This window comes from Lissotriton helveticus, chromosome 10, assembly GCF_964261635.1.
Source record: "Lissotriton helveticus chromosome 10, aLisHel1.1, whole genome shotgun sequence".
Classification (NCBI taxonomy): Eukaryota; Metazoa; Chordata; class Amphibia; order Caudata; family Salamandridae; genus Lissotriton; species Lissotriton helveticus.
Genome location: NC_136071.1, coordinates 364,657,442 through 364,680,645, shown reverse-complemented (window position 1 = coordinate 364,680,645; position 23,204 = coordinate 364,657,442). Strand labels below are relative to the sequence as shown.

General features: G+C 45.6%; 1 protein-coding gene across 1 annotated transcript in view; it reads right to left on the bottom strand.

Annotated features, from left to right (window-relative positions):
* Nucleotides 1-23,204, bottom strand: part of LOC144783993 (GTPase IMAP family member 8-like) — a 182,735-nt gene that overhangs the window by 60,364 nt on the left and 99,167 nt on the right. Inside the window, exons 2-3 of the mRNA XM_078662706.1 lie at nt 15,909-16,807; nt 13,236-13,284 (exon numbers count right to left, since the gene is read on the bottom strand). Of these exons, the coding sequence (XP_078518832.1) occupies nt 13,236-13,284; nt 15,909-16,799 (940 nt within the window). The 5' untranslated portion in view covers nt 16,800-16,807. The remainder of the gene's footprint in view (nt 1-13,235; nt 13,285-15,908; nt 16,808-23,204) is intronic.

Here is a 23,204-nt window from a genome sequence, read left to right as displayed (position 1 = left end):
CTATTGGCCCCCATTACTTATTAATTATGAAGCTAAAATACTTGTGAAGATATTAGCTAACTGCTTGAATCTGCTGAAGAACTTCCTGGTCAGCTCTGACCAATCTGGGTTTATACCAGGGCATGCTACATCGCATAATTTGCACACAGGCTTCTCTCTGCTGCAAGATATAGATCCCAAGCTGGCAGCAGTGGCTGTATTTCTCGATGCCACCAAGGCTTATGATTTCTGGTGAGGGGTAGTCTGCTGATGGTGCTCAAGTAGATGGGTTTCCCCCCTCCTTCTTGGATCACACTACTATACTGCTGACCAGCGGCGAGGGCACAGATAAAGGGAACCTGTTCTCCCCTTTCTCTATTTCACCAGGCAGGGGTGCCCACTGTCGTCCCTGCTATTTGCAGTGGCAGTGAAACCACTCGCGTCCAAATTAAGAGAATACTATCAGGAATATGTCATCCGCTAATCTACCAGGCATTAGTTGGTGTCAATTTTATCTAACAACATCACACTATATGTCAAGGACCCCCAAGATAGCCTCAATAGCATTCTGCATGAATGTATCTGCTTTGGAGGTCTGTCCGCCATTCACATTACCTGAAAGTAATCTCAGATTTTCAACCTTAGCCCTGCCACTCAGCAGGATCAACCAGATTACCCATTGACGTGGTGTGAGCCTCAACTTAGACACATGGGAGTGACAATTTGTAGAGACAAGAATGAGCTACTGTGGACAAACTATGGTACTGCTCTGGATGCAATGATAGACTCCATCACATGCTGGACATTCTTCCTCTTTCACTAGCAGGCCGCATCTAACTGATGAAAGTTGTAATCCTACCATTTTTTTTATCAATTTCTGAATTTCTGTCATTTACTGCGCCAACACTTCTTCAAAGCCTTAAAAACACAGCTTATCATACGTGTGGGGTTAAAAACAGCCTAGGCTGAAATGGAAGGTACTCACACATTCACTTGAAAACGTTATTTCCTGTGCACCAAAGCCCACTACGCTGCATATGGGTTTTAACAACCCCCCTTCATGCTGCAACTGACCATAGAACAAAGATACATGGCCTCTGTCCCCACAACCGCTTTCCTGGGAGCATGGACGTGCAATACAGATGAGGCGTCCTCTACCATTGCTTGCATGACTGCAGTCTTGAACAAGCTGGCCAAATGACTAAATAGGCTTATCCTTTATTCCCAACTCATCCCATTACCTTATCATCCCTTGCACCCGGTGATACACAAGATGGCATGTCGAAATATGCTGTACAAGATGGGTGTCACAACTTTGGGAACACCCCCATGCTCCACACTTTGCATGTATTACTGCAGGCCACAACTCCAAAACATATAGACTCCACGTTATACCACACTGCACAGCTGGTGCACACAGAGGTGCCCGGGGATGGGATGGCATTCCTGTTGGGATGATGCATTGCGTACACCGCTCACTGACAAACAATGCTTCTACATTTGCCAACAAACTGGTCACATGACTGCTCGGAGCCAGCTATGCATTATTCACTTTACATTTTGTCATTGGCTATATTACACCCCTGCTAGACTGCATAGGTATCACTTGTGATCTGATGACAGCTGTGCAAGATGTGGGTCCCCGGGAACTGATTTTCTTCATCTGGCATGGGAGTGCGGGTTGATTTGAGGATGCTGGAGTGAGGTCGCTGACACTCTGACACAGAAGATGGGCTCCACCCTGACCCTTACACCCCTAGTTCCATTGCTGGGTTACTCTGCAAACATTGAAGGATCATCCACATGGTTTGTGTCACTTGGCCTCCTATTGGCCAAACGCAGGGTTGCTTGAAGATGGGGGAGGGTGATGGGCCCTCAAATTTAAGGAATGGTTACCGGATGTTATCTACTGTAAAGATCAGGCGATCACTTATGTCAAACGGCTGGCCCGAGTTCTCGACCGCGGGACATATGGGACCCTCTTCAGATATACCTGATGGGGAATTCCCCCAACTTGATTGGAGTGTTTGTCCCAGGGTCTGCCCCAGCTGCCGCTGCTTGAGGGTATTCCTGCCAGCCATTTCGTGCTTGGGATGTGTGAAACATGTGGTAGTTAGTTATGATTGCATAGTGGACTGTCATCGGATGTATGACGTTACAACGCATACTTTTACAACGCATACCGTTACAACGAATTTTTTACAACGCAAAAACTTTTACAACGCATACCATTACAACGCATGTTTTTACAACGCAAATACCTTTACAACGCATACCATTACAACGTAAGTATTGGTAAATATATAATATTTTTTTTATTTTAAATTAATTGTAATTAATATAATTTAATTTAATTTAATTTAATTAATGTAATTTTTTTTTACCCTGTACCCCTGTACCCCAAAAAAACCCAAATTAACCCAGAACCCTAAAAATACCCCTGTACCCCAAAAACCCAAAACTGTCCCTGAACCCTAAAAATACCCCTGTACCCCAAAAACCCAAAACTGACCCTGAACCCTAAAAATACCCCTTTACCCAAAAACTGAAAACTGACCCTGAACCCTAAAAATACCCCTTTACCCAAAAACTGAAAACTGACCCTGAACCCTAAAAATACCCCTTTACCCAAAAACTGAAAACTGACCCTGAACCTTAAAAATACCCCTTTACCCAAAAACTGAAAACTGACCCTGAACCCTAAAAATACCCCTTTACCCAAAAACTGAAAACTGACCCTGAACCCTAAAAATACCCCTTTACCCAAAAACTGAAAACTGACCCTGAACCCTAAAAATATCCCTTTACCCAAAAACTGAAAACTTAAAAAAAACAAAAACATATAAAATATTAAATATAATTATATACTTACCAATACTTACGTTGTAATGGCATGCGTTGTAAAAGTTTTTGCATTGTAAAAGTTTCGTTGTAATGGTAGTGCGTTGTAAAAGTTGCGTTGTAAAGGTTGTTTCCCCTGTCATCTCCTGGTCTTGGATCACACTATGAAATGACTGAAGCTATAGATGGATAGGAAGATATTGCTCAAGACATTGGAAACCATTGCAATGTCCGACCCCTATACCAGGTCTGATTTGGATGGGAATGGCTACTATGTACCAGCAAAAACGGGACATATGACAAGCGTAAGTGTTTATTCCTTCCGATACTGTGATATTGCACAAAGTTGTTGTGCTTTAATGTCAAATGATGAATATTGTTTCTGTTTGGTATAAAATATAAAATACTAATAAATATTTATTTAAAAACTGAACATTGTCAACTCCAGTAGGTCAGATGTTTTTTTCTAAGACGGAGTGGAAGTGAGTTATTCCCTTTGGTCTTCCACTTATATTTTTTGTCAACGGGCTCTATCATTTGTACCTTTATTAGACCATTGTAATCTCTTAACCCAGCATATTGTTTCCGTGAAACGAAAAACGAATACTAAACTATAGCAAAAATAACAAGCATTGACAAAGTCAATAGGTCTGCAACCCATCCCAGACCTATTGCCAATGCAAATGTTTCATTATTTCATGTGGTTTCTAAAAAGGAACTCAAGAATATAATAGGCGTATTGTGAACTCCAGTAGATCTGCTGTTTTTTTTAAGAGGAGGAAGGAACTTCCCTCCATCATCTCATATCATTTTTCTCAGGGGACTGCCCATATTTTATGCCTAATATTATCTATTTGATGTATCTTAGCCACATTGTGGTTGCTCTTGCACATTGTAATGTATGATGACCAACTTGTCGGGAAAAAAGTCAGCATTAACATTTGACACTAAAATGTTCACCACTGAGGGCGTGGCCAACAGCATGACCGAGTAAGTCGCATACCAGCGACGCTCCGGCGAGACACTTTTGATCCGACGGACAATTCAGCATCCAGAGGTCCCTCAACTCCCGCCACAGACCGCCGGAGAGTCCTGTGGGGCTGAGGACATGGATGCGGCTGCAGAGAGGGGTCTACGGAACCCATAGACTCGACGAGAAGCAGCGGTCCCTGGCAGGCGGACTGAGGCGGCTCCAAGATGGCGGCGAAATGAGGAGTTGGGATGGAGCCACGAGACAGAAACCTTGAGGCGGCCAGACAGGGCAGGCGATCCCGGAAGCGGGGACCTCACATCGGGAAGGTGGTGTACTTTGGGGTCCCCAGTGTCGGGCCGTGACGAGGCAGAGAGATGACACGATCCGCGACGTGAGCCCGCTCACAGGAGAGACGGCCCGGCGACCGGAAGATACGGGCGCGCCACAGCGGACCAACCGCTTGCTCTGAGTAGGTTGCGGGGCATGGAGGACACGACTTATGCGCTGCCCTGGGGATAGACACGCAACGGCGGCTACGGTCTGCTGACTGGGCCCGAGAAAGACACCGGGGCGGGGACGGCGCACTACTCACACCAGACGCGACTCCCCACCACACGCATAACGGTCCCGGGCCAGAGTTGGCAGCAGACCGGGGATTCCAGGGCCCCCAGCCGGGAAACAGAAGATTGCCACCCCCCCTGCCACCAAGCGTGGTGGGGCCGGGGGACAGTGGAACAACGAGGGGTGCCAACATCCTGGAGGGACGGCCCATCGGGCAGAAGGACTGGGTACAGCCCGGCGGAGCACCTGCTTGCCCTGCCTGGGCTGCGAGACCCCGGGGAATACTGCATGTGCTCCGCCTAAGGGAGAGACACACAACGGCGGCCGCGGGACCCTGGCTGGGCCTGGGACCAACACCGAGATAGAGGGGGCACACTTCCTGCACCAGACTCGGCCCCCACCCCCACACCCACAACGGAACCGGGCTTCTGGAAGCCGACCCAACGGCAGAGGGGCCCCAAACCTGGACTGCCGAGAAGCAGAGGCATACAGGGGCCTCCTACAGCCACCAGTAAGTGAGACCGGATCGGGGGCCTGAAGTTACGGGCGGCGTATTTCTTGGCGGGGACTCTGAACATCCTTCCTGGGGGTGCGGCCAGCTGGCCCCCCTGCCTCCCCCCGTGCTCTGCCTCCGCCGTGGACACTCAGCCGGCTGGTACACCAGACGGATGCCACCACCGGCCCTGGGGGAGAAACATCCGAGGCCCCACTGAGCCTGGAGACAAGTGCGTTTAGATTGCTGGAGTACGGCTGGCCTGGCATGGCAGCGAACAGGGGACACTGACACCGGACACCTGGGTCACGAAGCCGAGGGTGACAGGGATCCTGCTCGGCCCCCCACTGTCCATACAGCCCCCCGGTCCATCAGGATGGGCAAGAAAGAAGCGGCCCCTAGGGTCCCTCGCCAAGGCACACTGGACCGGTATGCATCGGCTCCCCCAGCGGCACTGACAGGCGCAGAGACCGTGAGTCCACGATCGGACACGGCGCTTCTGATGGGGGCCATCCAGGCATCCAGAGAAGACATACAGGCATCCCGGGCGACGCTGGAGGTCAAGATCGGAGAGGTGGGCTCCGAGGTGACGCTCCTGCGAGAGGACTTTCGCAATCTCACGGAGAGGGTGACCGCGGCTGAGACTTGACTGGGGGAAGCGGAGGACAGTATTCACTCGCTACAGAAAGACATGAAGGAGCTCATGGCCTCGCATAAACAACTACAGTGGAAGGTGGACGATGCGGAAAACAGGGCCCGATGCAACAACCTCCGCTTTGTGGGCTTTAGGGAAGGAATTGAGGGGTCCAACATGGTGGAATTCCTGCGCACATGGCTGCTACAGACCCTGCCTAAGGCGACTCTCTCCAACTGTTTCATAAATGAGAGGGCACATCCGGCACTCCTGGCAAAGCCACTGGTGGGTGAGAGACCACGCCCGATTATTGCCAGATTTCTGAACTTTGCAGACCGAGATGAAATCCTCCGTGAAGCACGGAAGTTGGGTGAAATACGGCTGGAGAATACACAGATAATGATCTTCCCTGACTATAGTCAAGAAGTTCAGAAACAGAGATGCTCCTTTGATGCAGTAAAAGCAAAGCTGAGAGACCTTCAGATCCGCTATATGCTTCTCTTCCCGGCCAAACTCAAAGTCATCTTTAAAGAAAAGACATATTTTTTCACCCACCCGGAAGATGCGTGGCAATGGCTGGAGGAACGCCCTCCGCTTCGGAGGCACGAGGGAGAGCTGAGGGGGGCAATGGAGAGGAGGACTGCTCCCGGGTCTCAGTGGGAGCCACCGAAGACACAGAGACAGCGGAGAACACAAGGCTCTAGAAGGGTGAAGGCGATGCCATACCCTCCACAGAATCCTACGACCACACGACAACGCGGGGACACTATCGTCAGCATCGGAGATCAGGCGGGTTCTAGGTTTCGCTGCCTGGCAGGCAATACAAGATCCGAAGGGAATGAGGATGCCGAGGGTGTCACCTCAGGAGGGGAGGACGTAGAGGACCAGTCGATACATCTCCTGGTGGTGGCTATTAACGAACTAGAACAGGAAGCGGCTAAAGAGGTGCAGTCCTCAACAGGGGAAATCCCAGACTCTAAAGCCTGAGCTAAGAGGGACCGGAGATGGACGAGATACTGGCTCAGCACGGAAGCACGCAAGTGGTTTCACACACCCTATATTCACTGTGCTTATAGTTTCAAACTGTGATGTCTATGACAGTGGTTTCTGGGGTAAACGCCATTCTTTTCCGAACTTGCTAGTTAAATTTGTTTGACGTGAGTTTGTAGGGGGTGAACTTGGGGAGGGCGACAGACCCCCTTCGCCTGTGAGTCCTCTATCCCATCCCTGATCAGGGGTGGGCTACGGGGGGAGGGAGGTAGGGTGGGGAGGATGGAAGGGAGTTTTATAGGTTTTACTGTTGGGAGTGGTTGGAGACAGGAGGGAGATGGGAGGGGGGACCGGGAGGGATGGGGAGATGGGGGCAGGGGGTGGGAGAGGGACATGTCGGAAAGGTCACATGTGCCAGCACCCGCCACACTCCATTAGCACCAAGAATATGCACCACATGCCAGGACGCCCGACGAGATGCTGGCTAACCATATAGAGACACTGCAGGAGCTGGAGGGTCTCAAGATCTTAACGTGGAACGTGAATGGGCTCGGAAATAGGATTAAGCGTGGCCTAGTAAATGCATATGTGAAAAGGGTGGGCCCGGATATAATCCTATTACAAGAAACGCACCTCCAGGGCACTAAATGTGGCTTTCTAGCCAGAGGGCAGTACAAAGTTCTCGCACATGCGGGATTTACTACAGGCTCGAGGGGAGTGGCCATATTGATTAAGAAGACGCCACCATTCCGGGTTACGCAAGTACGGTCAGACCCTCGGGGGACATTTGTGAGAGTAAGGGGTACCTGGAGACGGCAGGAATACACAACCATATCGGCATATGCCCCTCCTAAACTGCAGGCAGCCACACTGAAAGGGATAACTGATATCCTCCTTTATTCCTCAGATACATTACAGGTTCTAGGGGGGGACTTCAATGACGTGCTGGTCCCGACGCAAGACAGATCAGGAGACAGGGCTAGAGACCAGACCCTGACGTTGCTAGCTAAGATGGTCACTACCCTAGGACTGACAGATGTCGGGAGGTGGCTCCACCCGGACACAAGGGCCTACTCATTTTTTTCGGGCGCTCACAAGGTCTACTCTAGACGGGACTAAATTTGTCTTGCCCGCCATCTCCTGACGAGAGACGACCTAGCGGAATACAGAGATAGAGGGATCTCGGATCACTCCCCGCTCCTGGCGACAGTGGGGAGAAAGAAAGAAAGAAGGCAGGGGTCCTGGAGACTGACAGCCTGGGACCTGCAAAACCAGGCCATTCTAAAGGGCCTCAGGGCTGATATCAAAGTTTACTTAGCCGAAAATGAGGGGTCAGTATCCTCTAAGGTGGTTTTATGGGAGGCCTTTAAGGCAGTCCTGAGAGATAGGGCGCAAAACAGACTGGCGGAGGAGACCCGGAAGGTCCAGAGAGACACTGAGGTGCTAAGACCCAGATTTTGGACCTGGAAAAGGAACATCATCTTATTGGAACCCCAACTCCCTTCGTAGATTGTTAGATGTCCAAGGTCAATATAGGGATATGGTAACGGGAGAGGCCAAGACGCAGGCATTAGCGACACTCCATCATCTGTATGATGTAGGAGACAAGTTGGGAAAGTTGCTGGCTTGGCTCAACAGAAAGGAAAGAGATGCCAGGTTGATAGAGCGGGTCCGGGACTTCCAGGGGAACCTGACGGGGTCAGATGCGCAGATTGCGGAGGCTTTTGCTAGGCATTATAAGCAATTCTATGAAGCACGAGCCCTAGGGACGCAAGACGAGGCCTTGCAGTACATGTCACACCTGGACCTCCCAGTGCTGGCTGCCGAGGACCTCGATGGTCTGGAGGCCGTAATTAATCTTGATGAAGTCAAGACCGCCTGAACTAAACTGCGGGTGGGGAAGTCACCGGGCCCGAATGGGTTCCCGGCAGAGTTTTTTAAGCGGACAGCAGACCTATTGGCCCGCCATTTACTGGGGCTCTTTGAAGAGGCAGCTCAAGAGGGGGAACTACCACCGGATCTTCGCATGGCAACGATCATACCGATATATAAGGATGGTAAACCACCAGATGACTGTTCATCGTACCGCCCTATTTCCCTCTTGAGTATAGAGGTGAAGCTCTTGGCTACCATCTTGGCTCTCAGATTGCGGAAAGTGATCCCAGAACTAGTGCACCTGGACCAGACCGGGTTCTTGCCGGGAAGGGCCTCTAGATTTAACCTCAGGAGGACCCACAACTGGCTACAGGAAGTAGGTAGTAGACGAGATCCTCACTGGTTCCTCTCCCTGGACGCCGAAAAGGCATTTGATGCCATACATTGGCCTTTTCTGGAGAGAGTCCTGGAGCGGTTTGGTTTTGGTCCCAACTTCAGCAAATTGGTCCAATTATTGTGTACAGACCCTAGAGCGAGGGTTAAAGTAAATGGGATTTTATCCTGGGACTTCCCAGTGAGGCGAGGGACCCAACAGGGATGCCCCCTGTCCCCCCTCCTCTTTACGCTAACAATTGAGGTGCTCGCGAGTGCAATTAGGCAAAACCCCTAAATTAGAGGTTTCCAACTGGGGGGAACGGATACCGCAGAGGAAAAAATATCCCTCTATGTGGATGATATCCTCTTATACATCACGCACCCTGAAACCACGGTACCGGCCCTATTCTCAGACCTAGAAAGGTACGGAACCCACGCAGGGTACAGGATAAACTGGCATAAGTCCATCCTATGTGACCCCAGAGGACAAGAGCAATGGATTGACCTTCCTGAGCGGTTGCAGACGTCTAGGGAGGGTTTTACCTACCTTGGTGTATTTATGATGCTCGATAGCGGCCGCTCATATGACAAAAACATAAGAAGGATAGTACATAACTTTATAGAGGATGCGAATAGATGGCGTCTGCTCCCCCTTACGATCCTGGGCCGTGCAGCCATGTTCAAAATGATGACACTGCCCAAACTACTTTATGCATTCCAGAATGAATACTACCCCCTCCCCCATAAGGTGTTCATGGAAATTAATACGGAATTACGAGCCTTTCTATGACGGGGTAAGCACCCGCGAGTGGCTCTGACGACTCTGCAACGGCACCAGTATAGCGGAGGGATCTCACTCCCTAGCGTCTAGGCTTACTATTGGGTGAACACTTGGCGCCCATAAATGATTGGTTCCATGCCCCGGCTCTACACCCCACATATGAACTAGAGAGGCACACAATGGCTAATCGACCGTATAATTACTATCTATATGGAGGCAAAGGGAGGGGGAGACTCCTGCCGGCTACCAGGCTTACCCATAGGCTGGGAAAAGAAGCCCACTAGACAGACGCTGTTATGGCAATGTGCGTGGCTGCAAGAACTGAATAAATTGAAGGGGTTCAAAAGGTGGGATGATATAGGGATCTCAACGCTAGGCGATGTGACGGCTAAAGGGAGGAATTCGGCCTGCACCGCTCCCAATACTTTAAATATGTACAATTGAGACACGCCTAGCGGGCAAAAGGGATCCCATTGGACACACTCCCTGAATACGCACCCTTAGAGGGACGCCTCCTACAGGAACACATTCAGGAAAGGGCGGGATCACTCACATATAGGACACTAATGAATAACATGCCGGATGACTTGGGTACACTTCGAAGCAGGTGGGGGGGGATGTGGGAGAAATGGATACGGTGGACTGGGACACAGTGTTAATGCATCCTAGAGAGGTAGCCATTAAATCCCAGTTGCGGCTCATCCAATTTAACATCCTCCATAGGACCTATTTTGATAGGGTACGCTTACATAGAATGGGGAGAGCCGACAACCAAGCTTGCTTGAGATGTGGCCAAGAGGAGGGGAATTTCTATCATACAATATGGTCATGCCCGATAATCCAAGCCTACTGGACTGAAGTCCTGAGTGAATTGGGGGAGGTGCTGGAGACGCCCTTGCCACTGGACCCTAAACTAGCCCTGCTCGGTATGACCAATGATGTGGATCTCGCACCCCCGCTCTAGATTTTCCTGGTCCTGGCGTTAGTGGTGGCCAAGAGAGATGTGGTAAGGAAGTGGGGGGGAGCCTCGCCACCGCAGTTGGAGGAATGGCAGAGGGGGCTGGATTTATACATGGCAGCGGAAAGGGTCACGTACAAAGCTAGGGGGTACCCCAAGAAATTTGGCAGAGTCTGGAGTAAATGGCGGAAATATCATGGACTCTACGGGGGACTTTGAAAGATATGAGAATGGGCATAGGCACTCCAGCGGGTAGTCTGCTGTGGCAATACGGACTTGGACCCGAGACTGTTTCGGCACAGATACTTGCTCTGATTTACACTATATTGCTTCTAACGGTGATGATTGGTGGTTGGGGGGTTGGGGGGGAGGGTGCGATGACCAATACCGACATGATTGTATTGTATTGTTGTTACTTAATAAAATGCAAATAAAAATGTTTATAAAAAAAAATGTTCACCACTGCTACATCCCTAGAATTCAATAATCCATACAATATCACCTACCACCCTTCTGAGTCTGCAATTTCTTTAGTAACTGCAAGTGGTACATTCAGCGTAACCAATGCCTCCATACCTTTGTAGTGAGAAGACTACCACAGAAGGTGGAAAGACCCTCTCCATCTCTTCCTTTCTCGCTTGCTTTCTCTGCGATCAGTGAGTCTCCTGGATACAAGCTATATGTACTGTTTGTCTCCTTAGAAATGGTGGCACTCTCTACATTGTATATGGTTTTTCACTCTGATATTCCATGTAAGCGTTTTAATTCCTTCTGATATTGGCTGGGACAACTGTTTACTCAGATGATGGTGATCCATGGGATGCTGCGTGGAGGCGATCACTGTTCAAAGACCATTTTAGATCAAATGTGGTATTAATTAATTTCCATGCTGCATTATAGGTGCATAATTGTGGATGTATAATCAGTTTCAGACATTTGCAGTTTTCAATGTAGCGCTAACAGTAGTTCTCACTGCAAGAGCATCATCTTGGGGGTGTAGTTTTGCCCTCATTGCACCTCATGTGAGCATCGTCCTCTTGATGACCCACTGGCAACATTCCATGCATTGGATTGCTTTTAATTCTCTTCTTTTCCGGTCATCCCCAGCCTGTTCAATTCCAGTGTAGGGAAAAATAATTTTCGCCTACATAAAAAACTTTCGGTCTAATTGTAAGGATAATCTACTTTGTATCACTTAACTGCTTACTCTTTTTGGCAGCAAGGGAGTTTTAGTTTCTGAACTTGTTGATTGTGATCAAGGAACAGCATTTCTGTTCAATTCTTGTTTGTTTTGGTCAGCTATCTCAGTTCAGCCACAGTTTTTTTTCACAGTTTACATGTTTGAAACTGCATCTTTGGTAGTGCTCTACACATAGTTTAACTTTCATGATACATTGCAAGGAGCTGTGCACAATAAATTCCCATCTGTTGTGCACGGCCTAGACGTCCGAGTTTATGAAGGTCAAAGGGCAATGTGAATATGGCCCTGTGGAGTCTCCACCCTATTTGAGCATCATATAAATGATGCCTTCCTGCATACTTTGGTGAAGGATGCCCAGTTCCCTAGCCTCCCTGAAAGCTTTGAGCAGCCTCGCACTCAGTTGGGGAGCATGCATCTGGTAGAAGTCTATTGGTAAACCATAGTCCTGTGGCATCTTACCACTCACAGTGAACATATCGCCTTCTGATACTCCTCCTGTGGGAGCTTGCTCTATAGTATCGCCCATACAGGCTTGTGCACTCTCAGAAGACTCCATTTTCTGAGATGCGTGGTTGCACGCTCTTTCATCTCAGGATATGGGTTTCCATACAAGGCCTGAACATGCATACCCAGTCTTGTATTTATAGCGTTGTGTGTCATGGGATCAGTGCCACGAGTACTGGTAAGAACAACAATCAGCAGTATATCCCGTTTCCGACTAACCATTTACCGAATCTATCCCCCTCTCTGTAGAGTCTTTGGTGGTAGTCTCTCAATCTTATTCAAGAGATTTCCGAGCTTTTTCATAATGTCTAGGCGTTCTGGCTGACCATCCTGAGCAAGGACGCTGTGTTGCATGTTAGCTTGTTGATCTTTAAGATCAGTTGACACTGACTTCTGATACCAATAACATTGCAGAGGAACTCACCCCTCAGAACAACCTTCATGGCAGTCCACTCATTCTCCCTAGTGGTTGTGGTACTCAGTCATCCTCTGGAAAGGGCTGTCTGAATTGCATCAAGACAAACAGGGTCATCCAGGATGCCTAAAGGCATCTTGCGGGGGAATTGTCTCCCAGCATCGCTGCCCACTTCATAGTCTATGTCTAAAGAGGATGATCAGAAGTATCTAGCCATGTAGACTGCTTTAGGGAGAGGTTGCGAGCCCGATTTGGCTATCAAGAACCAATTTAGTCCGCTAAACGTGTTTTGAGCTATTGCATGGCAGGAAAATTCCAAGGTTGTCGATTGCATAATATTGTCTGTTTATTAAGAGAATTACAATTGCCGCAACCAGGGATGGAGGGGTTTACCTTCGTCTCACAATTCCTATTCTCTATATAGATTTTGACAGCACTGTGAGACAGTCAAACCTGCATCTTAGCCAGACATATAAAACCTGATGGAATTGCTTAGTGGCCTGGTTTAATTTGTCCTCACAAATTAAACTCCCAGATCAAGAGTCATATCAGAGAACATATCAGTAACATTCATAGAGTATTTATATGGAAACCATCCTGTCCTTTTTTTTTTTTAAATAACCTGAGCAGTTAAGTGAAACAGACATTTACTTACCAGTAGACTCAGACATCCTCTGTCTTGTTATATCTGTGTGGACAGGCAACTGAAATATAATTAAGACTTTAATTAAACAAAAACGTTACACAACATTTTGAAAAGTAGACAGCGAGCACAGACGATTTTGTTCACATGTAACTAGAATCGTAAATAAAAAGTAGAACCTAAAGCAGAACATATGAGGCAGCATCTGAGAAGGGTAGAAAGGCTAACATAATATCACAAGTAATGGCAAGATCGGAAGCTCATTTTAGACATTTGCCCTTGCTTGAATAATCTAGCTCCTAAATCAAGGGATAAAACTAAAGCATTGCAATTTTCATACCTCCTAGAATGTATGACCACATCGGGATATAAGCAGTGGCCAAGCTAATAGGTCCTTGAACGGGAAACATCCTTTACAACGCAACTTTTACCACGCAATGCCTTTACAACGCGGTATTTACAACGAATACCTTTACAACGCATTGCGCTGGGGGGCGCTCTAGGATAAGGAATAGATTTCATTTACTATCCAACACCTTCCCTACTATCCACGGGGACTGGAGTTGGAATAGTAAATTAAACTATTCACTATCCAGCGCCCCAAAGCACTATGCGTTGTAAAGGTATTCGTTGTAAATACGGCGTTGTAAAGGCATGCGTGGTAAAAGCAGGCGTTGTAATGTCATACATCCGTCCTTAAAGTTCATCAGGAGTGCTATTGACTTTGTCAAGGGTTGTTTGCATTTTCTACATTTTATGGCAACCCCCATCCCAAGATGGCAGTTCTTATGTGCATAGACATGCTCATGCAATCTTGGCCAGTCATCTTGACAAGCTTTTTTACAAAAATGATTCAAGTTTGGCCTCCTGTGAGCATGCACACTGGTAAACATCTTGGGATTATTTAGAATTTTTTTTTTTTTTTATGTATGCACGAGCTGATGCACCTGCCAGTAGAAGCATTCAGCCTAGTAGGACTAAGTGGATTGATGAGGGTTCTCACCAGCTGAAAGAATGAATATAAAAATACAACAATATTGTCTCCCAGGCTCTGCAGACTACTTCCTGCGTAGATGATGTAACTGGCTATCTAGACTTGAGACTCTGCTCAGGATACAAGGCTGAACTTCTAGCTGAAGCAACAAATATACACAGCCTAACTATGTTGAAGAAGCAACTAGACAACGCACATCAGTGTTTATTCTAGAAACAAGAGCCCACCACTAAACAGTGCAGGTTCAAGGAACTAGGAACTGCTGCACCATAGAAATCTAGTGAATCATCTATTTAATATCCTGATAAACCTGCCAATGATGATAAAAGCAGTGAAGCATGCTGACCCTTGACTAAAAGTGCATCTGAGATTGTATGTTGTGCTAGACTGTAGGTTTAATAACTTGTTTGTACTAGACCACTGTTTGCTAAATACAGACTCATTGATTGCTTGCAGAGAGGTTACACATTATGTGATCAAGTGGTTCCTTGACACGGAAAGCTGTAGACAGCTATTGCAGTATCAGAGTAGGGCACCATTATGTTGTTTTATAGACCTTAAAATAAGTAGGAGCCTATTGCAGGGAAAGATATCTCTTTTTTTACCCTCTCGGTTTCACAGGATTGCAAAATAGCATATATGAATGATGGGAACTCAAGGATGGGCTTACTCACAGCACTCAGTGTGTCCATGAGGAGTCTTCTCTTCCTACGCATCACGCACAGTCACTCAGTCCAGAGAAGTAGTGCCTGATGTACATAGAGTGACTTATCACTGATCTTGCGAGATGTCCTTTGCATTATTAGGTTGAATCACAACGTCTCTAGTTGTTGTGGGGCACAGAGTAACCTGAATATGTAATATTAATTTGGCAGATTACTATTTTGAGGCCCATAGGGCTACATACAAGAATAGGAATAGTGGCCCGAAAGGAACAGCAGACCACCAACTCTGTGTGAGCCTAATAGGAAACTTTTTTTTTAAGGAGCTTGTGTTCCTTAACTAAATCAGGGATGTTTACTTTTTTTAATTTCAGGAACATACTTAGAGCAGGAAGCGTTGGTCCCTTAGATCTCCAAAGCCACCCACCACAGTTTCCTAAAGGATGCTGTCCAACCTCGATGGCTTCCTATTTGCACACGTGTTACTATTTCTTTCAAAGAGGCTATAACTTTACAATAGTTTATGATTGCAAACTCATTGATAGATCTCATTGCAAATTACATTCCTTTTCACCACCTTCTTAAGTGTAATTTGTAACAATGTGTGTTTATACTACACACGTTCACCCAATGAGGGGTTTTAGAGCTATTTCCTTAAAACGAATAATTAGTATTTTCTGCCACTCCTACACTACCTTTTTCACGGTTTTATATTGTTGCACTTTCATTTCTCCTCTTTTCTCTCTTTTTTCAGATGCTTCGAACGTCTTATTCTCTTTCCATTACCCCTTTGTGCTGTTCCTACATCGTGTTTGCTGTTGCCTGGCAGCGTACTCAGCCTTTCTGGATGTTTTTTGTGTTTCTAACTGGATTCCTTCTTTTGTTTTGTTTCTCGCTGATGAATGGCCTTTTATGCTCCAAGGTGTCTTTCCTATGCACATCATATGCTATAGTATCATGTTTAGGTTCTTTGTTGCTTGCACATATATAAGATTCAGTATTGAGATGATTGCCGTTGGCTTTGTTTACCTTTGTTTCAGATGTAATCATTTTTAAATCCTTAGGCTTCTTATTAATTGAATATTCTTCCTTCCAATATTCAGCATCATCTTTTTTCATATTTTCCAGTCTCTCAAATTCCATTTTTGTTTTCTCATCCTTTGCCTGTGCTTCCTCCCGCTTCTTCTTGGTCTCTTCTTGAAATATGTGAATTAGCCTTTCTGTCTCCAGTTCAGACTGCATTCTCCTTTGTCTCCTGCGCTCCTCAATTTTTTCCTGCAACACCCTTTTGGCATGGTGGTATAGCTGACTGGTGTACCATGACCCATTGTTTTGCTCCACCATTCTCTCAACCATAGTGAGAAGCTTGTTGGTTTGCTCCACCAGCTCCTCTGGGGGCGCTCTGTTGTTAAAAGTACAGTATCGGTTTCCACACATTTGGATAAGCTCCTGGATTTCTCTTCTACGCGATCTACTTAAGTAATCAGGTACAGCCATGCCTTCCAAATCTTCTTTTCTTGTGAACAAGACAATCAAGTATTTCACAATTTGCTCTCCAAAAACATCCCTGAGTATCTCAATGGTTTTCTTCTCATCGGTTACACATTTGTCTACCTTGAGCACTAGCACAATGGCATGTGGACCTGGAGATGACATGGTGATACATGAACCTATCTCCTCAATGGTTTGTTCATAAGGGTGCTTTTTATGAAAAGAGCTTGGTGTGTCAATGACTACAACATTCCGCCCTTTCCATTTCACCAACTCTTTCCTACAGGTCTTCGCTGCTGATGCTAAAAAGGGACTTGAATCAAATTTATTTTCACCAAGGATAGTATTTCCTGTAGCACTTTTGCCAACTCCAGTTTTTCCCACAAGAACGAGTCGCAGTTCAGATTCTTTACGGTGTGGCCCATCCATCCTGTGACCTAGAGTAGAAACATAATGAAGTATTTGTTAAAAACCAGATTACTGGTAGCGCCTTGCACTTTCAAACACAAATTGAACTGCAAGAACTAGACAAAGTATAACTAACATTAAGACGTGGCAGCGATCTTTCAATAACTGATAAAAAAGGGTTTTGTTAGCAAGTATAACATTCTGTATGGAAGGTGAACACTATATTTATTTTCATCTTCTATCTCTTGCGTGATCATGAGCAACAAAACTGCATCATTCATCCTACCTCTGTGACATACTGAGATACATGCAATAATTATTATTTACGTTGCTAAGCAATCAGATATGACCTCAATCATTGATGTCAATATTTAACTTGTTTCCTAATGAATTTCTGTAAAACTAAAAACTTCCATATGCACTTTTATGAGCGTAAAGATGCCTCTAATTTCTGATCTGCTGTACTAGAGACTACAAATACTAAGGGGTGGGTGACTGGCACATAATGTGACCGGTTTGTATGCAGGTATGACATCAAAAAACTCTTATTACTACCTGAATGGATGATGGACTGAAAAGTGCTTATGTGACTTGGGTATGAATATTGTGAGTTCTTGTTAGGCACTTATTTGTTTGTTTTCTGTTTGTGATACATGACTGTAAGGTGGAAAGAAAAAGTAACTCTGTCTCACAGAAACTAAAGAGACTTGTGACAATTTGCGATGTTAGTTCTTCTCAAGCAACAGGCATAATCCTTTTCAGGCTGAACAACAAAAGTCACTAAAGAAACCATGCTTAAATCCCTGGTAACTTGGCACAAAAGGAGTCAGGCTAAACTTAGAGGCAATGTGCCATGTATTTATGCAGCACACATACAGTAATAAAGTGAAAACACAACACTCGAAAAATGCCACACCAATTTGGAAAAATATAGCACATTTTAAGAAATTATTTGCCACCAAAACAACAAGAATCCACTCAGTAGAACTGGAGTTAAAAACAACAAGAATCCACTCAATAGAATGGGTAGTTATGAATTTTTAAAGTTTAAAGTGGAAAATAGCACCTTAAAGATTAAAGCGCCAATCCCAGACATCTAGTATCGGGAAGCCAAAGCAAAGTGTAAAGTTATGGCCGACCAATAAGGATCATGGTTCGGATACAAAAAGTGGCTTGGGCCTGGTCTCCGCATTTTTTGGACTTAGAGGAGATTTTGTGATAAAGATGTCTGAGAAGGTAAAGTTCAGAGGGGCAAGCCAGCTGATGGTGTATAAGGAGGCTTTGTTGTTGTCGGGTGGTCGCTGCACAAGGTTTTGGTTATGATTACTTCATTTGGACTTAGTCTCTTTTTTGAAAGTCAAGAATCTCCACCAGGACGAAGCTGCATTCTGCTGTGGAAAAGTGCATAGAGGAGGCTGCAGCAAAATCAGGCTGACTGGCGATGCACCTTGGGCAGATCGGCAAGCAGGTAGGTCCCAGTCTCCTATTGGTTCTCAAAGCACCTTTCGGACAACATGTTTATTAGTCACATGTCTTCAATTGTGGCTGTCTGGACACCTTTAGCACCACCATCATGGGTCCAGGACTGGAGGGGCACCACTTGGGGATGCTAGGAACTTACTTAGGCTGGGTCCAGGAATCTGTTCAAGAGTAGTTGAGCCTTTACTGTCCCTGAGTCTCTGATCAGGAGTTCAGCCATCTAGCCCTTGGAGTCATTCTAGTTGTCCTGGGTTCAACAGCAGAAACAGGGCTCAACCAGCATGGCGCGCCTCTGCGGGTTTTTAGGCAGAGTCCAGGCAACAAATTATTCTTTCCATGTGCAGCAAAGCACTTTTGTGAAATGCACCGTAGACTGCAGCAGCTAACAGTCCTCTGAGAGGCCTTCCGCAGGTCCAGGAGTGATCTGAAGAGTGGATCTGGTGCCTCCTATGAAGTGGGAGAATCATCTGAAGGCTTACCCCCACAGAAGTGTCTGGAATTTTCTGCCTTCCTGCCATAATTCCAGCCTGGCTACAGGCACAAAAAGACTAGTGTTAAATGTTTTGTGTGTGAGCAGGGTCAGGCTATTGATGGGTGACTGGAGCTGTGCACAGCTCTGCCTCCCCATCCTTACAGTGATGGCCATTCAGGCACTTCTAATCTCTCTATTGTGTGGCTGTATTGGGAGGCATTTGCAAAGGCCAACATTCACTCACACCTAGTCATGTGACCCAGGAACAGGTTGCCAGCACCAAATGGTTAGGACAATAAAATGACAACTTTCTAAAAAGTGGCATTCTCACCACTGTGACTTTACCATTAAAGAGGATTTTAAATCACAATTCCTTGGATACCAAACAGGCCTTTGCTACCTGCTCCTAATCATAAGTTAGCGCGTGTTAAATGCAATAAGACAACCCAATGTTATCCTATGGGAGAGGTAAGCCTTCAGTAGTAAAACAAAAAAATTGGAGTTTTTCCCTACCAGGGCATTTAAAACTGAAAAGTACATGCCCAACTTCTTAATTACAATGCATCCTGTACTTTCGGCTGGCTAGGGCCTACCTACCTTAGGGGTGATGTATTTATGATAAAAAAAGGGGGTTTTAAGCTTTAGAAGGGGGTTATCTTGCCAAGTCAAATTGGTACTAAGAAATTGCATACTTGCTGCAATGGCAGACCTGGAATATGTTTTAGGGGCTACTTAAGTGAGAGGAATAATATGTTCTGCAGGCCCTCTAGTAGCATTTCATTTACCAGCCCTAGTTATCTGCTGTACCTCCTTTATAGGGACTTATTAGTAAATTAAATATGCCAATCAGGTGCATGCCAATTTTACTTTGTTTTAGGAAGAAAGTGTAGTGTAGTTCCTATTTTCCCAATAGGCTCTGCGCATTGGAATAATATCTTCAATAGTATAGACGTAGGACTGTGGTTAACTAGGTCTTCTACTGACGATATTAGACTTAAAGTTATGTGTGCCAGCTAGCTCAGAGTTCACTAGAAACTTTCTCGAATAGGCAAGGAGGAGTTTAACCTCCCTGGATAGACAAGAAGGGATTTAGTTTCTGACAACCATAGAACATGACAACTTTGCTCCCCCCTAATCAAGAGTATATCTCTAGAGTCGTGTGAAAACAAAAGACAACTATTTCACTCAGTCAGTACGTGCATAATCTGTAAGGGGTTAGTCAGTTCAGTACCTGGGATTTAGAAGGCTGGAGGGTTGGTATCTCTGTCTCAGGACTCGATATCCCAGTTACTTGCGAGGTCGGCTGGAAACGCCGGAGGCTGGATTTCTCGGCAGGAGAAAAGGCAGCGTCTCTCTCAGCGCGTCAAAAGGGAGGGGCAGCGTCCGTGGGCTTTCTGCATCAGCTGGGCTCTCCGGCAAGTAGCGCTGCTCCAAGCTCGTCACCACCGTGTCTTTGCTTAGGGCAGCGTCGGTATATTTATACCTGAAAGGTGCCGAGTTTGACGTAAGGATGGACATAAGACGTCAGTAAGAATGTCATAAGGACTGGTCGTTCTTACATTCTTTTCAGGAGTTCTCGAGCGAAATCAAAACAATAGCTGCGGGGATTTCCCAGGTCTGCTGGAGGTTTGTTTTGTTTTGAGAACTCGGTGTGCTTTCTAGGGGGCTGGAGGGATAGTGCTTGCTTAATGTGACAGCATGCGCTATGACCTAATCTGAAAACGGGTTTCTGTGCCGTTGAATGGACATTAGTGAATTAATAACCGGACAAGGGTCAGAAATAGGAGTATCAATATAGGTACCTAGATAAACACACTACACCCACTCCACGATTTTATGTACATATTTACTAACCTAAGCAATAGTAAACATAACTAACAGTGCATGTGTATACCGAACCACCCCAAAAACATTTTTTTTTTTGTATTTGAAAAATGGCGTATGCAAAATGCACGAAAGGAGTATAGGTACTGTATGCATTCAAGCAGTATAATCATTCAAAAAGGAGATGCACATGTTATATCAGCATGAATGATTTGCGAAATTACACATGAAATGGCTCTTGATACAGAAAAAATTGCGAGACCATCTCATCACATATAAACACAATTAATTGCATATAAGCTAGAGGTTGAGGTAATGTAATGTCTCTAGAATTCCTAAGAATAGAAGCTCTGTTCTCTAAGAATAGTTTTACTTTAAGCAGAATATAAGTACCAAAAAGGTAAATATTTTGGAATTGGAAAAAAGTTTTCGCTTTTCAGGGGAGAAGAGAAAAAATAGTTCACAGTCACTTTGTTTTCAAAAGACTGAAGGCCAAATTCAGAGTTCAGGGAACGCCGTGTGCAAGTTTGTTTAAAGTCATTCTCTCTGTTCCGGTGAAGACATCATTTCAGACAGACTCTCGAAAAAACAGTCTACAGCTTCTGGTGAAAAATCGACTAGGTTTCAAAATGTCGCTACCATGCAGTCATGCGCATGATTGCTTTCAATGATGGTTCGATCAGAACTGCTTACAGAAGGTCGTACCTGGTCGATGCTGCTTTCATCTTGTACTTCACTACCCTTCAATCGTAGTGGTGAAGTCTCCACGAATGCCGTCATAAGGATAGGTAGCCGCTGGGGACAGCACAATGCATGAGCCTTTACTGGACCCAACAAAGTATCTGCATCCAATGGTACTTCCGATTGTAGTGTAAGACAGGTGTCCAACACGCATTCTTCGCCGCATAGCATGCACCTTAATACAGGCATAACACAATTCTGCCAGATGGGTCTGAATGAAAGAAACCAGGTCATATTCAGATCTCGTAGCCGGGCTAAGCCAAGGACTTTAGTTATGCGGTCCCGGTAGCGGATAGCTAGGATCGTTTCTTCCATTGTTGCTGGAGTCTTGTCTGTGACATGGCTTGCCATAACGAAGCAAGAGTAGCAAGAATAAAATGCCTGCTACGAGTCCCAATAGGAGTGGAAGTCCGCCAAAGATGGAATGGACGAAATTTGGAAAAATACCCAGGATCGCTTTGAATGGGGTTAAAGCTCCTGAAAAAACTGTCTTAAATACACTTGCGATACCACTTGTATCAGAAATATTTAAGATTTCGTTCAGCATTTCTGCAAAGTGTAGGGGGCAATTTGTTGATAACATTGAATGAATCTCTGCCGTTGTCCTTGTAACTTGGAGATCATACGTTTCTTTTGATGACGTCAACTGGGTTGGCGTCTGTAGGAGCACAGTCTTCATTCTGCTTAAAGTATCAATTCGAATAGAAGAGATTTTTAAACTGGGCCATAACCTTCCCTCCCTGTCTGGAGCATCATTCGGGAACAATACTCTTTCACAGCACATGACCCTGGAAGTCACGCTTACAAGATAAGGTTTTCCTGTCAGCAAGCCACAACATCTGTGATCTACAATTAGAATGTAACTCCCGTTCGAAGGTCTTCAAAAGAATGGTTCTATTTGTGTTGCAGGTGTGCCTAACTGGTGAAATGAAAGGTTATTTGAAGTCCCTTCACAGGCCCCATGCAAACTTATACCCTGACACAGAAGTATGCCACTTAGTGATTTTTCACAATTATTACCACTAAGAAATACACTCTGTCCTTTATTACTGACACATGTGTGTGTATAGGGCAAGTTCCATGTTGACTTAACATAACCTTTACCCAACCTTTCATACTGGCCTGCCTGTATATATTTTTGGCAGTATTGAAACTGGAAAGTTGTTATCGGAATATTTATTATCCCATGTATTATCCATTCAATGACAGGTCATTCTGACATTGTCAATGGTAATCTCTCAAGTTTTTCAATGCTCAGAATTGTATAGTCAGCACCCTTTTGTGCCAAACTGATTTGTTTATCAGTAAGGTTAAAGATATTAAATAGTGACGTTCTGTTGATTAAACGCCAAGGCACATAGCCTGAACGCAGATTTTGTAACGTCCAGCCTAGCTGTACAATAGAACGTAATTGAGACTGACCGTGTTGCAACATCAGTAAGTCTTGCTCTATTATATCAATTGCAGAAGATACAATACTGTCCAGTGAATATATTCTGGAAGACAGAGTCATTAACCCATTGTCCACAACAGAAAGTGATTTTTCCAAATTAACACGGTCAATTTCCCGTATTTTTTCTGCTGTCTCAATTTGAGTTACTTTCCAAGCTTCGTTGTAAGCTGCATATATAGAGGCCGCTATGAAACGTTTTTGACGCTGTTTGCGTGGTCCCATGATGAAATCACGCAAGTCAGCACCTTTTTTAAGTAAAGTTAAGTGTTGCTTAATTTCTGACAGTGTGGATGTATGTAGCCATTGAAGGCAGAGTTTCACCACACTGTAAGTAGTTACAATCCCTGGATGTTGTCTCTGGGTGTATCTTGGGTCTGGCCTGGTCAATGTGAACTCCTGTATTTTGTTCAGGAATCTGTCTTGACAGTTAATTGTGTCTGTGGGCCAGATCAACCAT